The sequence below is a fragment of the Dreissena polymorpha genome, chromosome 4 (assembly GCF_020536995.1).
Source record: "Dreissena polymorpha isolate Duluth1 chromosome 4, UMN_Dpol_1.0, whole genome shotgun sequence".
Taxonomy (NCBI): Eukaryota; Metazoa; Mollusca; class Bivalvia; order Myida; family Dreissenidae; genus Dreissena; species Dreissena polymorpha.
In genome coordinates this window covers 119908618-119923605 of record NC_068358.1, presented here as the reverse complement: position 1 = coordinate 119923605, position 14988 = coordinate 119908618, and the positions used below count along the sequence as shown (strand labels likewise).

The 14988-nt window shown below is 32.6% G+C and overlaps 4 protein-coding genes across 8 annotated transcripts in view; all 4 read right to left on the bottom strand.

The window, feature by feature from the left end:
- Window positions 1-14988, bottom strand: part of LOC127876164 (uncharacterized) — a 102027-nt gene that overhangs the window by 63024 nt on the left and 24015 nt on the right. The gene's annotated exons all lie outside the window — the stretch shown is intronic.
- The window catches only part of LOC127876160 (uncharacterized), a 103522-nt gene that overhangs the window by 86506 nt on the left and 2028 nt on the right, over window positions 1-14988 (bottom strand). Inside the window, exons 2-3 of the mRNA XM_052421150.1 lie at window positions 13145-13330; window positions 12424-12623 (exon numbers count right to left, since the gene is read on the bottom strand). Coding sequence (XP_052277110.1) covers window positions 12424-12623; window positions 13145-13316 — 372 coding nt within the window. The 5' untranslated portion in view covers window positions 13317-13330. The remainder of the gene's footprint in view (window positions 1-12423; window positions 12624-13144; window positions 13331-14988) is intronic.
- On the bottom strand, window positions 402-6402 carry LOC127876163 (uncharacterized). 4 transcript variants are annotated; one of them, XM_052421160.1, is made up of 8 exons: window positions 6070-6292; window positions 5000-5327; window positions 4526-4715; window positions 4037-4263; window positions 3615-3732; window positions 2770-2886; window positions 1973-2137; window positions 402-1776 (listed from the first exon to the last, which is right to left on the bottom strand). In XM_052421160.1, exons 3-8 carry the CDS (start codon window positions 4704-4706, stop codon window positions 1499-1501), a joined length of 1086 nt encoding a protein of 361 aa, XP_052277120.1. In that variant the 5' UTR covers window positions 4707-4715; window positions 5000-5327; window positions 6070-6292; the 3' UTR covers window positions 402-1498. The 4 variants fall into 4 exon arrangements, with proteins under 4 accessions (XP_052277120.1, XP_052277121.1, XP_052277119.1 ...); XM_052421161.1 differs by lacking the exons at window positions 5000-5327; window positions 6070-6292 and adding an exon at window positions 6299-6402; XM_052421159.1 differs by lacking the exon at window positions 5000-5327.
- Window positions 8665-10044, bottom strand: LOC127876167 (uncharacterized). The gene is made up of 2 exons (XM_052421169.1): window positions 9471-10044; window positions 8665-9344 (listed from the first exon to the last, which is right to left on the bottom strand). The coding sequence occupies exons 1-2, from the start codon at window positions 9544-9546 to the stop codon at window positions 9019-9021; spliced, it is 402 nt and encodes a 133-aa protein (XP_052277129.1). The 5' UTR covers window positions 9547-10044; the 3' UTR covers window positions 8665-9018.

Here is a 14988-nt window from a genome sequence, read left to right as displayed (position 1 = left end):
GCGTACAAAATGAATAGTTATATTCCGAGTAGTAGGTTGGGAAGGCTGGAATATATATTGGAATCTTGTTATCACGTATGTCTTTCGGACTATCCCGAAACGTGTGCTCCGCATTTTACCTCAGCCTGTATTAAATTTTTTTGAACTAACTTTGTACATGTGTTCTCGATCCCTGATCGGACTTTTACTTTCGCATGCATTTATAAATATCGAAATAACCTGGCACATTCTCACCACAGTGGGACGTTGCGATCGCGCACAAGAAACAGCTCGATGCTTTCAAGGTCAAGCTAAAACTAGGGCTCATTATGTGTAAAAATATGGTATCTCCACATGTGCACTCTTTAACTTTGCAGCAATATGTTGTGGGGGTTTGGGTATGCACTGAGCCAAAGAAAGTCTTGAGGGTCGAGTTTAATTGAAGACGCACGAAAGTTCACCGGAAAGTATACATAAAGAAACAGTACACACATTTAAATATAAGAAAGTTTCAACACCGATTTAATTAAAAAACACGCATATGCACGTTTTCTAAAAGTTACTAGTTACTTACATATGGCGACTTTGCAAAAGTTTGAACAATTTATATCCATAGAAACAATGTATATGCACCAATGTGTACGTAGGTAATAAGCACAAAGAAAGTTGAGGCTGTGTAAACTTATTGTTGTTCAACAGACTTATCAACGAATATGTTGGTGTTCATATTGTATTACCAATATATTATTCAACATTAGTTTCAGTTAATAATAAGTTAGCAATATTTATAGGTTTCTTAACGCCACTTCAAACTTGTATCCGTAAAACACGAAAATAACATACATAAACTGTTACAAAAAAGAAATGCGATGCAAAAAATAGTTTACAGACACAATATGGGTTTTTGGTAACGGGGGGGGGGGGGTGGCCATGGCGGAATATTTTAACATAACCAACCGCTCAAAAACTATTTAAACAGCAATACCCATATAATGTTATCGTATATTTGGAAATCGTGGATACAGTAAATAGAATTTAAGTTTTGTATAATATTGTAATCCACAATTTTCGGGCTGTTGTTTTGAGAGCCTACTGTCATAAGCTTTAAGTTGTTGCGATAAATACATGTTTATAACTTTGAACGCCATTATCCTTGTATTGCCAACCAACCACCTGACTCAAAAGAATATAATTACATTTCACAATAGTACAGTTTAAAGAAGACACACATTTAAATTTTTTAATGCGTCTGATACCTACTCTTATTCTATTCAAAGTGCAAGTTTGTGTAAGTTTAAGTTAACTTCCTCACCTTAACCGATATCTTAAAAATGACATAGTCTATATAATTAATGCTGATATTGATAATTATAATAATACTATATCGGAATCAATTTTGATGGAAAATAATTAATATTTGAAAAGCAAATACTTAAATTTTTCGAACATGTCTGGTAATATGTCACAATCCGTTTGCCACCGTTCAAAAACATAGTTACGGTAAGTAGCATGAAGTTTATCATTTTCTTTTCGATTTAAGCATTGACTTCCAGGTTTCGAACTGCTTTGTCGGTGCGTGTGTATTTTTAAGAAAAACTTCACGGGTCAGCCTGTGGTATATAGTTCCACACATTTTTATTTCTTGACCTTTGTAATGCGATGTGTGATCGGCCATCGCACGCAGGACTGTGGTCAGATACGACAAGATACGACCATCGTTCTTCAACATGTTCCGCAGTTTGAACATGTAGTAGAGCATCAACGATCCCGTGTCAGCCTTTCGCAAAGCATATTTATCTGAAATCCCAGGTTACAAATATCAACAAACATTGCTGGTCAATAGATAAATGTTTATTAGCAATATTTCAGACGTAGGCATACATTTAATTTTCAAGTCCAATAAATACATTTAATTGTTGGTGTTTGGTTTTCTATGCTACCGTTTTATTACATAAACGTTATTCAAGAAAACGTGAATAGAACTCTAACATACGCGGTTGAACAGGGTACATAACAAGGAAGTTGGTGGGGCAATCGACGGGAGCCACCAGAGTAGCCTCTTTGGGCATAGTCTTCGAATCAGCAGCACCCCGCACATCGGGCGTGACTTCGCCATCCTCGTTATCCGAATCGGGCAGATCAAATGGACTTTGTTGAACTAAAAAGTTGAATTTTATGGTTACTCACAAACGAAATCGTACTGTTAAATTTACTTCAATCTCATTTATTTATTGTAAGCATAACTGCGCAACGGTAACTATGAGTATGTTTAGTTTTTGTCAGTTGTTGTGTCATTGAAATAAGTGGATACATACATGTGCTCAAATATGACTTTTCAATAACAAATAAAAGAGAAAATCAACATATCTTTTATCTCCTTTTGGTGTATTGTATCGTTTGCGATGAACATTTTAGTTGTGTATCATTCGTTTTATCAGTAATTTGCCCTACATAACCGACTGTAGTCATTCACAATATTCATAAGGCAATGTATGGATTAATCCTAACAAGTAGTTTTGCGGTATATTATATCAAATATTTTTCTGAACTAATTAATTGCATGATAACATATGTGTAGTTTCCTTTTTTTACAGCAAGTTATGAAATCTCTTTGAATTAAACATTTTGTTACAGTTAAGTAAATGTATACCAGACATTATATAGCCACACAATAAGCTCTTTTCTTAGACATATATTACTAAAAGGCTTTATAAGTTTGCTCGTTACATAAAACACGTTCCTTAAACATAATGTTATCTGGTTGATGACATATTACAATTTCATACTGACCACACAAGTTCCCGAATGCATATGTTTCTTCTCCATCATTAACCGTTTGGTGTACCTTTTTTCCTTCGGTCTCTGCGTTCACGGCTTGAACAACGTCGTCATCATACCATATGACCTGCAGTACAAAATATTGCATAAGACCTGCGTCAAAACACAGCGATTTAAATCTGTTGCCTTAAATTGTCGATAAATGTTAGGAGTAAAAAAGTGTTTTTAAGCATAATTTTGTTCACTCTTCTTCGATGAAGTGAGGGTATATTTGTTGTATCTTTCGGTTGACGGTCGGTTAATGATCATATATTGCATGCTTAAAATACAAGTGCAAGCTTTAAACGGTGCGATCATGGCAGTGTTTGTATCATATTCAAAGAAATTGACTCCCTTAAGATATGTATTCCGTTGGTCTTAGGTTTCAACATGCATTAATTGAACCCATTTTTTTTTCAAAATGTGTTATAGCGATATATTGTTTTATATTAAAACAAGCGAACATACCACCATGTCAAAGGAACATGTGACAAATAACGGTTCCTTTATTGATAATTGAAATTGGTACAATAATAAAGCGTGTGTATGGCATTTCGTATGTAATATGGCAGCTACACACAAACATATGAATTAATTACAAAGCGTGTAACATGTACCGTATGTATTACAGGCATTAATGGTGCAGTAGTAACCGGGCTTGTTTTCACTCTTTAAGGTCCCTGATTCGAAATCAGGGGAAAGGACAACTTTTCTACTCATTTGTTTTCTTTGTATTACAATTATTTCAAATGTTTTTACATATTTTTACATTACAAATATTTTCAAACAAGTAATATATTTTAAAAAGTTAGTTTCCTTGTTTTGAATGTTAAAGTGGAGAATCCCGCCATCTGTTTTGTCAAACTGCTCCTGAACAAATACACTTGTGCCCTCGTCAATTGCAATTGTTTGATTGCCCTCAATTGAACGACAAGCCTGTAGAAAACACACATGTCATGTACGTTAAAGATATTGACGCTGTTCATTTATCGCAAAAAAAACATTAACATCATGATACATAGTTAATCGTTAATTACAGTGTATTATTTACTGGCATTTGATTATGGTATTGTGTATGCTTTTCTGTGGATTATTTAGGTGCAAACATTTCAGCAAGTATATGTTAATATTTAAATGGCTTTTTTGTCCGTATGTTGGATCACTTGTCAAAATGAGAAGCTAAACGGTGTTAAACCGTTACTTTGAACAGAATCTATCATCTTTTCTGAAATCAACTAACCTGAATAAAACATATTTTTGGCATATTCTTCAGTGCGTTGTTGTCTATTTCCTTTAGAAGATTATTCACAGAGAGCGCCTGTCCGTCAATCCCCAGTACCATTTGATCATATACCTTCGCCCGTAGGCCTGTTTCGCCCCCGTGTGTATTGCTGTCCTTGGGTAGGTAACTCTCCTCACCGTGTGTGCTCAGCACGAGAACGAAACACTCGCTTGGTATACTGCACGCTGAATTAAAATAAAACATTCATATTTATAATTATTTTAATACTGTTTTCTATTAATTAGTTAATATTAGTATTAATTTATGTTAAACTTGTTGATCATAATATCATTATAATTAGTTCATTTAAATTATAATTTTTTAGCATATTAACCTACGGTTCGGGGAAGGAATGAATTAAGTATTAAAGAAAGAAAATAAAGCGTTATTTTTAACATATCCTTCTGTTCTTAAAGACACTAAATACTAAATTAATTGAAGTAGTACCATCTTTAATTGCAGTCCGGATTCCCTTTGATGTCTGATTGAAGCGATGAATCACGATAAATCCAAGTTCGGCAAACATCCAACACATTTTCTGGAAGTCTTTGGTCGCACCGCATCTTTTATCATCTGTTTCTTGTACATGAAATTCTTTGTTAACGATAATCAGAGCTACTTTTGTCATTGTGGAAATCTGAAAGGCACGCCCCAAAGCCGACAACATAAATAAGGATCAAGTTAATATACGCAAAGTATTATTTATTTTGTTTGATTATTTAAATTCGTACCATCTTATACGATTTATTCATTTTCATCTTATGCAAAAATGCACCAAAACACAACAAACAATACTCCACGTGGATGATGGGCTTTTGAACGCAACTTCGATGTAATGTTTCTTTGCAATTTTTGATCGCGCAGAGCTTGCTGCTCAATTTCTTACACAAGGGCAAATAGAAAGAAAACATGTGAACTCACACTCTTCCACAAATCATAATGAATTTGCTCCGAACATTTGTTCAAGTATGTCAAAGCCGAGATCGAAACTTGTAACCGATCCGTTTCAAAGCTGTGCTGCTAAGGGATTGTCAATTTTCCTCATAAGACTATATTGAATTGTTGTGAACAATATTACTGCCTTCCTAAAACTTCCTTATATTATTTGTTGCAACGATACATCGACCGAGTTTGAGCGAGGAACCGGTTCCGTTGTAATGAACATGATCAGGTAATAAGGCAGTTTTCTATTCAACTCTGTACATTTACCACTTCAGATTGTCCAAGCTATACGAAACTTGCCCAGAACCTTTTTTCAAATGATAACTATTTATGGCAAGCTGGGAATTTCGTAGATTTTCATATATTGCTACATGTATAGGACACTTAGGTCAGACTAGTTTTTACCTTCTTGTTCATTTATACTTTGCTGAGTTAAAAAATGTAGCCACCAATCTGGAATAGTTTTCCATTAATTGCTATAGTAAAACCTTAAAAAAGGCACCCTACTTATTTGGATCTCAGATAAGAGCACGATTATTATAAACACAATGTTTTCTTCTCAGTTTGTAAAAACATAAAAAGACAATAGCCTAATTATATAAATTCATCAAATGGTGTGAGATATATATCAATACAAATAATAAATGCATTCTTCCTACATTCACAAAAATAGATTTGCATTCATGTGTTATAAAATTAAGCCGGAAAAATGGAATGCAATTAGTTAAGATAGTAATGCCGAAAGAAAATCAAATATTCACAAAACAAAAACAAGTACCTCGTTAACGAATAAAAATCACGCTTTACATTTGTTTAAAGTATGTAAACATCCAAAAATTTATCCTCTTGAAAATATAACCTCAATGAATAGTTTTAAAACGGGGAAGTTTTCTCTTTTACCGCCAGGTGTAGCCTAATATAATTGAAATCTATACCTGGTATACTAACAAACAATATTAATCCATTTAAGTATTTATTAACCCAAGATGTTTATTTCGGAAAATGTATGTTCCATTTAGTTGAAAACGAGGACATACGTTCATACATACAATGTGAACTTATCCTTATATCTTCATTAGACCGTTGCAAGACACAAAAACCGCTCTTATTTTTGTATATAAAAGATTTTAAACGTTTGCAAGTTGGTTTCAGACAGTGTGTTGCGCATGTGGCATACAGCAACCACCTGATTAAAGTTTAAAATATATATCCACTAGTTAAACTGAATAGAAACATGCTTTTAACAGGCAGATGTTCCCTGCCTATTTTCGTTCTCACTTGTTTATGATCTGTGCAACTTCATCTGCAATAAACCGGATATTGATCTGTATGTAGGTCACTTAAGTATTCGCTTCTCCCAGGCAAGTGTTGCATCAGGTTTTTAAAGGTAGTTTCCCAATATTGTATTACTGCTATAATACAATTGTTTAATAGGTTTTACATATTGATTCAAAATATTTTTCGACATTCGTAACTTATATACGTTTACAAAAATTAAATACGTTTCGGCTGCTTTGTGACATGTAAACAAAGAAATGCTTTGTTTTGTTCGATCTTTATAAGCCCGTTTAAAAGGGGCGTATTATGGGAACACCGGCGGCGTCCTGAAAAGTTATGTCCGCTACAAAGTGCATACAATTTCTATCAAATCAACATGAAACTTAATTAAATTGTCCACTCTGTATTTTAACTAAATTTCAATTTTGTTACCGCCAGGCCAATGTCACTATTACTAAAAATAGAAAACGTTTTTATACCCAATAACCTGATTTTAGGTGAAGGTTTTGGTCGGTCGGTCAGTATTATGTGTCCGCTCTCTAATTCAAGTTGTTTTCATCCGATCTTCACCATGCTTGGTAAGATGTTGTATCTAGATGATGTCTATGTCAAGTTCGAATTTGGGTCATGCCGGGTAAAAAACTAGGTCACGGGGTCAGTTAATGCGTTTTAAATATTCAGCTCTCTAATTCAAGTAGTTTTCATCCATAATTTTCACCAAACTTAGTCAGAAGTTTTATCTAGATGATCTCTACGCCAAGTTTGAACATGGGCCATACCGGGCAAAAAACTAGGTCACGTAGTCACTTAATGTGTTTTTTAACATTCAGCATGGTGTCCGCGCTCTAATTCATAGTGAAGTCTATAAATAGCAAGACAACATATACTTGTGTAAAACGTTCTCACTACCTTTAACACGGTAAAGTTTAAATTATTCTCATTAAGGAAGTTAATACCAAAATAGAATACCAAGAAAACACTATAACGAAAAAGTACTATGCAGTTACATGAATATAGTCTATGTCGCCAAATTCAGTCAACAGTTATTTTCAATAATGATATTCCATCTTTGTAAGGAAAGGTTCAATATGCGCGATATAGATCAAATATGACAAACAAATGCAGATATGTGTCGATTCAGATAGTTATATAAGCGTAAAATAGATATTTTATAACGTTTAGTATGGTGAGCCTTAACGTTTCAAATGATTCAAACGTGTTTATAATCCTATTGTTTGTCCGTCTGATCAATATTGAAGATTTTATTATATTATTTTATTAAAGTCTACTTTCGAAACTATTATCAAAGTTAATTGTATTAAATTGAAAATAATATGTTATATTCGTGCATTTAAATGACTATATATAATTTCCCTGAAAATCCGATAATATAACTGAAAATAAATAAATTAGGAATGTACTGGAGTAACTTGCAGACCATAGAGTATTCGCAATATATTATATAGAGGATATTTGTTGGATTCGGTGGATTATCGATTTTAATTCACGATTGATCATAGAAAATAATATTTTCACGAGTGGCGCAGCCACGAGTGAAAATATACATTTTATATGATCACGAGTGAATTAAAATCGATAATCCACCGAACCCAACAAATTTTCTTTTTATTTTATGCTTTATTTCACAGTTTATATATATTGTTAAAGAGTTGAACTAAAGAATTTCGTTGGGAAAATGACGTCATTTCGTCAAAAAAATGACGTAATTTAACATAAACAGTGAAAATTATCGATAATTTTCACTGATAATTTTCATTGTTTGAAACAGTGAAAATATCAGTTTTTATTCACTGATATTTCTCTATAAACCACCGGAAAGCATAAAATAAATTGATATATTGTTATATTCTAATACCTTTTGAAAATATGGATTTTATGCTAAATTTTTAAGTGTGTCTAATCCTAAATGAAAACACACGATGATTGAATGAAAACACAGTTTATAAAAAACATAAATACTATTATAAGGAGAAATTCAATAAAACCGTCACCAAGAAAACGTCGAAAGTGCCTTGTAATATTTCATAAGCATTGAACTTAATATTGCTAAGATAAATGATGTTAACTGTTTTCATTGCTAGATGATATTATTCCATTTACCATTTAAATGTTTTGAATGAAAACTAAAAGGCTAATTACCATAACCAAATATGCACCGCGCAAGACGTGGTATCTCACAAACACCATCGCAATAAAGATACCAACAGCTGTGATAATTGACATACACATTATATAACCGTTTAATCATCAACAAAGTAAAACAAATATAGGCTTTTATTATCTTAGAATGACAAATTTACAGATAAACAAACACACAAAGCAACGGGATAAAATCATAACCTCTTTCTTGGGTTTAAAAACCGTATGCTTATAGAAATCTTATGCAACTCAATAAAACAATAAAATACTGACGTTAATAGTATATACATTTTTATATATATCTTAGTTATTGTTGAAGTATATGTATATTTTATGTGTTAAATTGAATATGTTAATGTTTGATTAAATAATAATATTTACACAATTTTACTATTTTCCCTACCTGATCTAGATAAATAACATTACATATGTATCTTTGTTTAAACCTCTATTATCAAAAATAAATATCGTCTACTTATACGTAAAACATGCATTTATTTAAACCAACGCACTATTAAATTCTAAGTTATTACTTCGACAAGTCCTTAATGTTAACTATGTTAAAAGCGTGCCAAATTCATCTTGCGATTGATTGCATCCATGTATCTCTTTAACGCTGCCTTGAAAGCAAACATCTGTCTCGTCGGGTGGCTTTGAGCTTTCATAATCACATCTGTTGTCGGTCGATGGTATATTGTTCCACATATCTTCACCTCTTTTTTAACATTCTCGATTGAGAAGTTGTATGTATGGTTTGCCATGGCCCTCGCAACAGAAGTCAAATAAGTTAGAACGTTTCCATTCTGCTTCTTTAGTTCCTTACGGTTGTGGAACATGAAGTGAAGCATCCACGAGCCACTGGATGCATGACGTAGAGCGTACTTATCTAAAGGAAACATAGTTTAGTTTGATTATATAAAGTAATTTTGTTACATATTAATTGATGTGTTATGTAAATAAAATCAAGTATGATTGCTTTTGTGATAATTAGCTTCTAAACAAAACTACGTACACGGTTGAACTGAGTACATGACAAGGCAATCTCTCGGGCAGTTTACTGGTGCAACGTCGACGGGAAGCTCGGGCATAGCGTTAGAATCGCCTCCACCTGCTGCACCACCAGCACTTCCGCCTGCATCTACTTCATCATCAGTGTCTTCGTCATCAGAATCAGTCAGATTGAAAGGAGTGTCGTTGTCTGCTTAGATCAATGATTTGATAAGACGGACAGTTCAAAATTTATTATTAAGCCTTGAAACGTTTTGTTTGTAATTTGAAAAAAAACACAGCATTTTTGTTCGTAACTATTTCAATGCATGTCGGCGTACTCGAAATCGCCGTTAAATTGGTCAAAACATGATTTATCACAAAAGCGTTATGTATTTTTAACAACACTAATTTTCAGATTTTCACTTATAAAGGTTAAATATTGAAAGCATTTTTACCAGATTGCCACGGATCCAATGATCGGGGGTATATTGTATTTGGCCTGTCAGTCTGTCATTGTATGTCTGTCTGTCATTGTATGTGTCACAAACTTAAACCTTGGTCATAACTTTTGCAATATTGAAAATAGCACCTTGATATTTGGCATGCATGTGTATCTCATTGAGCTGTACATTTTGAGTGGTGAAAGGTCAAGGTCATCCTTCAAGGTCAAATGTCAAATATATGGCTTCAAAGCGGCGCATTAAGGGGCATTGTAATTCTGACAACACATCTCTTGTTTTATATACTTATGCAACTAGTTCAGTACAATTAAGCAAACACCTGAAACAAGCCTAAAATATGATATACAATTGTTAACTATTGGTTATTGTATTAATGTTCGATACTCAACCAACCCATCAACCGAATGTATGATTTGAAATGGGTAGTTTCATCGCAAACGGCTGCTGTAACGTCTTTGTCTCTATTCTTTTCAGTGTCAGACTCCGTATTTAACATTTCAATAACAGAATCGTCGTACCAGACTTGCAGCTCAGAATTTCGCGACAGTGAAGAATCGTCCTATAAACAAATATATACATTTTTGTTTAAAGTTTGACATTTTATTTCGTTATGATATTATTCGTTTATCGTGGTAAGGAATTTTAAACGAAATCAAGTATTTACATTCATCTTTTAGCGAATTGTTGCGTTGCGCAAGCGCACATGAGTGCCTTCAGAAAATATGAAATAATCTTAGATAATTTGAAGAAAAAAAACAATTATTATAAAAGCTGTGCATCTTGGTCAAAAAGGTATGCGGAGAAGTTAGTATTAATTAGTTCAATATTTGCCAATGTGAACCGTATTAGGGTTTATCAAATATATACAATAGACATAGATTATATTACATGATCAAACAAAATAACATATAAAGGCATGACATGTAGTCAGTATTGAATTTTATAAGTTGTTAAAAAGTATCAATACATGAAAAGGTCTAAGACAAAATTATTTTTTTTTATTACAGCATTTAGAATCTAGTTAACAATTATTGCTATCATCAAAAACAAAACAGATGAATCTACAAAAGAGCGAGAAGTAAAGTTTGAGTAATGAATAATATACAATTTATCATAATAATATTTATACAAGTTTCTTTGACTAAATGCTTTATGAATATACGTACCTAAGTTTATGTATTTATACATAACAGATGTCCACACTGGTAAACTTGAAAGGACATTCTATAATGGAAACAGTTACCTGCGTTGTTTTACAATCCGCCTGATCTAACTGATGTGCAATATGTCCGCCCGTCATTGTCGGCTTAGATACCATTACAGGAATACCCTCATCAACACTGAAGCTCTGCATTATCTGTGCTCGATGACATTTGTATTTGTGATTTTGATCGGCATGCCTTAAGAAAACCAAACGAAATGTAGAGCTAACGTTTAACACAAATGTATTGCTATAACGAAAATGTTAGCAGTTAAAAATAATTTTCCAATCATGGATATATCGCCATAACATTCGTTAATTTCGCCAGGCGTCAAAGGTCTGGTGACTGTTTATAATATGACATTAAACATTAATAATACATGCACATAGTTTCCAATATATGGTAATCAAACTTGGAATACAAATGACGAATAATGCTATTTTCATGCGAACCTTGTGTTTTAACAGAGTTAATTGTCTGTTAAGTGTTAATTGTTTTATTTCATAATCGTTCAAATTAATTCTCGATATATATATATACGAAATTAGCAGACTTTTTCAGCTACTTATATTTGGAATTTCTACTATTAAAGTAATAAAAAATGTAGCATATGTAAAGTGCCGACTGCTTTCTGTATTGACCGTGTCATATTTGACTTCACATGACACTTAAGTATTTTAACATAAATACAATGTATAGTAAAATACTCGATATTCTTTACTTAACTTTAATTTATAAATCTTTCTAAAGTCCTTTTAAGTTAACAATGCACTGACCTAAAACAACGAAACCGAAATAGATCGGTCAAATAATTACAAATTATGTCATAATTATTTGCGATGCATCGTATTGATCTTGAGAAAAGCGAGTAAGTTAATTACGTTCGAACCCATAGTACAATTTATATTCTATTCACAAAGGGCGCGTTCGAACGTCAAAATAACAAACTGCAAGCTTAAAATTTGCATCGAAATAAACAACAGTAACTTCCATTGTAACTAATGCCCCTTAAAATGAAATGGGGCTTTGTTTTTATGGAAAGTTTTACATTATTATATCACGGAATAATTCCACTGGTTTGTGACATTTATGGAACGTCATTTATTGTATGTGTTATCAAATATATTATTTTGAATAGTGTTCAACTAAATAGATCCGCATAATCAGCTGATAATTTCATACACATATATGTGTTTACATCAAATACTTCCAAACGATTGGGTATTAATCTTCTTCGATTAACTGCTACCAATAAATAAGTACTCGTGCATTCCTGTTCCAAGTCTGCATACCAAAAATAAGTTTGTATTACCTGAATAAAGCACAACTTTGGGGTTCCTTTCAGCACTTTGTTATCCATGAATTTGAAAAGATCATCTACACAGACAGTCTTTCCGTCCGATCCCAAAACGGTCTGGTCATACACGTACACGTTTGATGTCCCAGACAGGAGAACCTCTCGACCATGTGAACTTATCACAAACACAAAGCAGTCGCAGGGTTCGGAACATGCTAAAACATTAAGATAAACCTTTCTTTTATAATGATAATTTCGAAACGTAGTGATTGCGATACACACATGCTCGAAGGGTTTCTTGACCACGCGGAGACGTTGACAGCAAAGTCGTGTTTATTTTAGGTACACACCCAAGTTTCATAATATTCACAAAATATGGAATAATACCTTTCATAGTAAATATTGGAAAAGCATATATCGGTCAGACGGACGAACGCTACGATTATAAACATATATATGTTTTTTTAAACGCAAAAACCGTTACGACCCTAAATTGTTAAACATATGAGATACAAATTGCCAGGAACAAATATTTTTAATATGACACGGATGCTGCAAATATATTGCATGGATCGTGTGTTTTGCACGTGTTTTTATTAGTATTGATAATATCAATATATGATTTTATAGAATGTCATCCAATTATTTTTATTGGATTTAAATGTTATGCATAAATGTGCAGTGAATGATTCATTACTGATTAATGTATACAGATTGTTACTAACATTATGTGTACCTTTTCGTAGTTCCTTTTCTATCCCACGGACTTTAAGGTCCAAACGCGGAATCACATCAAACCCAAGTTCCCCAAACATCCAACACATCTGCTTCATATCTTTCGTTGCACCATTCCTTTTCTTGTGATTGTTTACAACTTTGATAACCACAATTAGTGCTTTCTTTGTCATACTGGAAACACGTGCTTTAAAATGAGGATACATACATCTCAATGTGTTCTATGAACAGCTTTGATACAAAATCAAATATTTTAAAAGTGTGATAGACGGCAACTATGTTTGTTCAATTTTATTTTTAAATCCTATCGTAAGTTTTTAGAGATGAAGATTTCCAACTATAATTATATGTTAATGAAAAAAAAATGCTTCTCATCAAGGTATTAATTTATTTACCAATCAAAATCAATTTGTGTAATAAGGTAGATTATCACTCAATAACATTTTCAGTGAACTTTTTGTCAAAACCAATTATTGATCAGATAAAAGATTTCCATAGATTGTTCATAGCATTATAGAACGACATCGTCAAAACGAATGTAGCAAAAAAAATAAAACATGAAGTGTGTATTTAACCCGACATTATGTTGCTGCTTTGAACTATTTGCAAAATTAAATGTTTAATGGTTATTTGTCGCTTATTTTGCACCAACACTTTCTTAATACAGATATTCATGTAAATTGAATAGTTAAAAAAATACACTATTAACATTCTTGCAAATGTTGGTAGATTCCCAGGTCGTTCTAGAAAAAAACAGCAACAACATACATGTTTTATATACCTTAGGCAAAAATAAAAGGCTTGACGCCGGTCAATGATGTTGCACAATAGCTCTCACATGAGCACAGTTTTAATAATATTAAATGATCCATCGAAATTCGATAATTTTCACAATTGATTAAATTGAAAGTTTGGATGTTGAGGTATCAATTTTCATACTGACATTATTCGTATTTATCAACTGCTTAAACTGTATTGTTGTTGTGCTTAACTATTTGTTACGTCATTTTGTTGGCAAATGTAAGGGTATCCTTACGTATGACATATTTGCATAAGATATAATGTATTTCTGCATGCGATAAATATACAGCTATACTAATCCGTTAGCCTTAACTCCGCGAATCAGTACACAATCAATGAATTTATGTTTAGAATTCACTAAGAAAATACACCTTACTTTAACTGTATTGTGTTAGAATATGGGCCTTGTAATTCATATATACATGAATGCACATACAGTACACTAAGAATGAAGAACATTTTATCATTAATAGTGTGTAGTAACGCGCTATACACAAAAGAACGTCTGGAATTGTCTGAACATCAGCTGCCATGTAATGCATATAAAAGTGCAAGATTTGCCCAGCAGCATTTGGCTAATCAATAGCCTACTATATAATTATATGAACAGTTTATTGAGCTTGGTTTTTTTTCTTTTACAATTAGACATCGACCAATGTTCTATTTATTATGTGTGGCATTAATTGATATACAGATTCTGTAAGCATAGTGGCATCTTGAAACCTATTCGAGTAATATTAATTTTTACCAGTTATAAAGTCAATAAAACGGCATACTTACACCAATGGTATACAGGAAGTAAAGGATTAACATGTGCGCTTACTTACATCGTATATGACACATGGAGACCGAAACATTAAGTCGAATCAACACTTTTCAATTTATGTTTTTACGTGTAATTAATTGTAAGAGTTATCAATATTAAAATACTACTTTCTGTTATATAATACATAAATTTAGCCACTCACCCGAGCCATATAAACGAACATTTTACACTATAAGGCTTCTTCTTAATATGCTTCAATATTGTTCTTAGAATGCTTC

Coding starts and splice junctions, on each gene's coding strand:
- LOC127876163 (XM_052421161.1), bottom strand. CDS start 4,706: ATGACAAAAGTAGCTCTGATTATCGTTAACAAAGAATTTCATGTACAA. Junction 2,138..2,769: donor TGCATTCGGGAACTTGTGTG/GTCAGTATGAAA, acceptor TCAACTTTTTAG/TTCAACAAAGTCCATTTGAT. Junction 1,777..1,972: donor TATGTACCCTGTTCAACCGC/GTATGTTAGAGT, acceptor CTGGGATTTCAG/ATAAATATGCTTTGCGAAAG.
- LOC127876167 (XM_052421169.1), bottom strand. CDS start 9,546: ATGCCCGAGCTTCCCGTCGACGTTGCACCAGTAAACTGCCCGAGAGAT. Junction 9,345..9,470: donor CATGTACTCAGTTCAACCGT/GTACGTAGTTTT, acceptor TGTTTCCTTTAG/ATAAGTACGCTCTACGTCAT.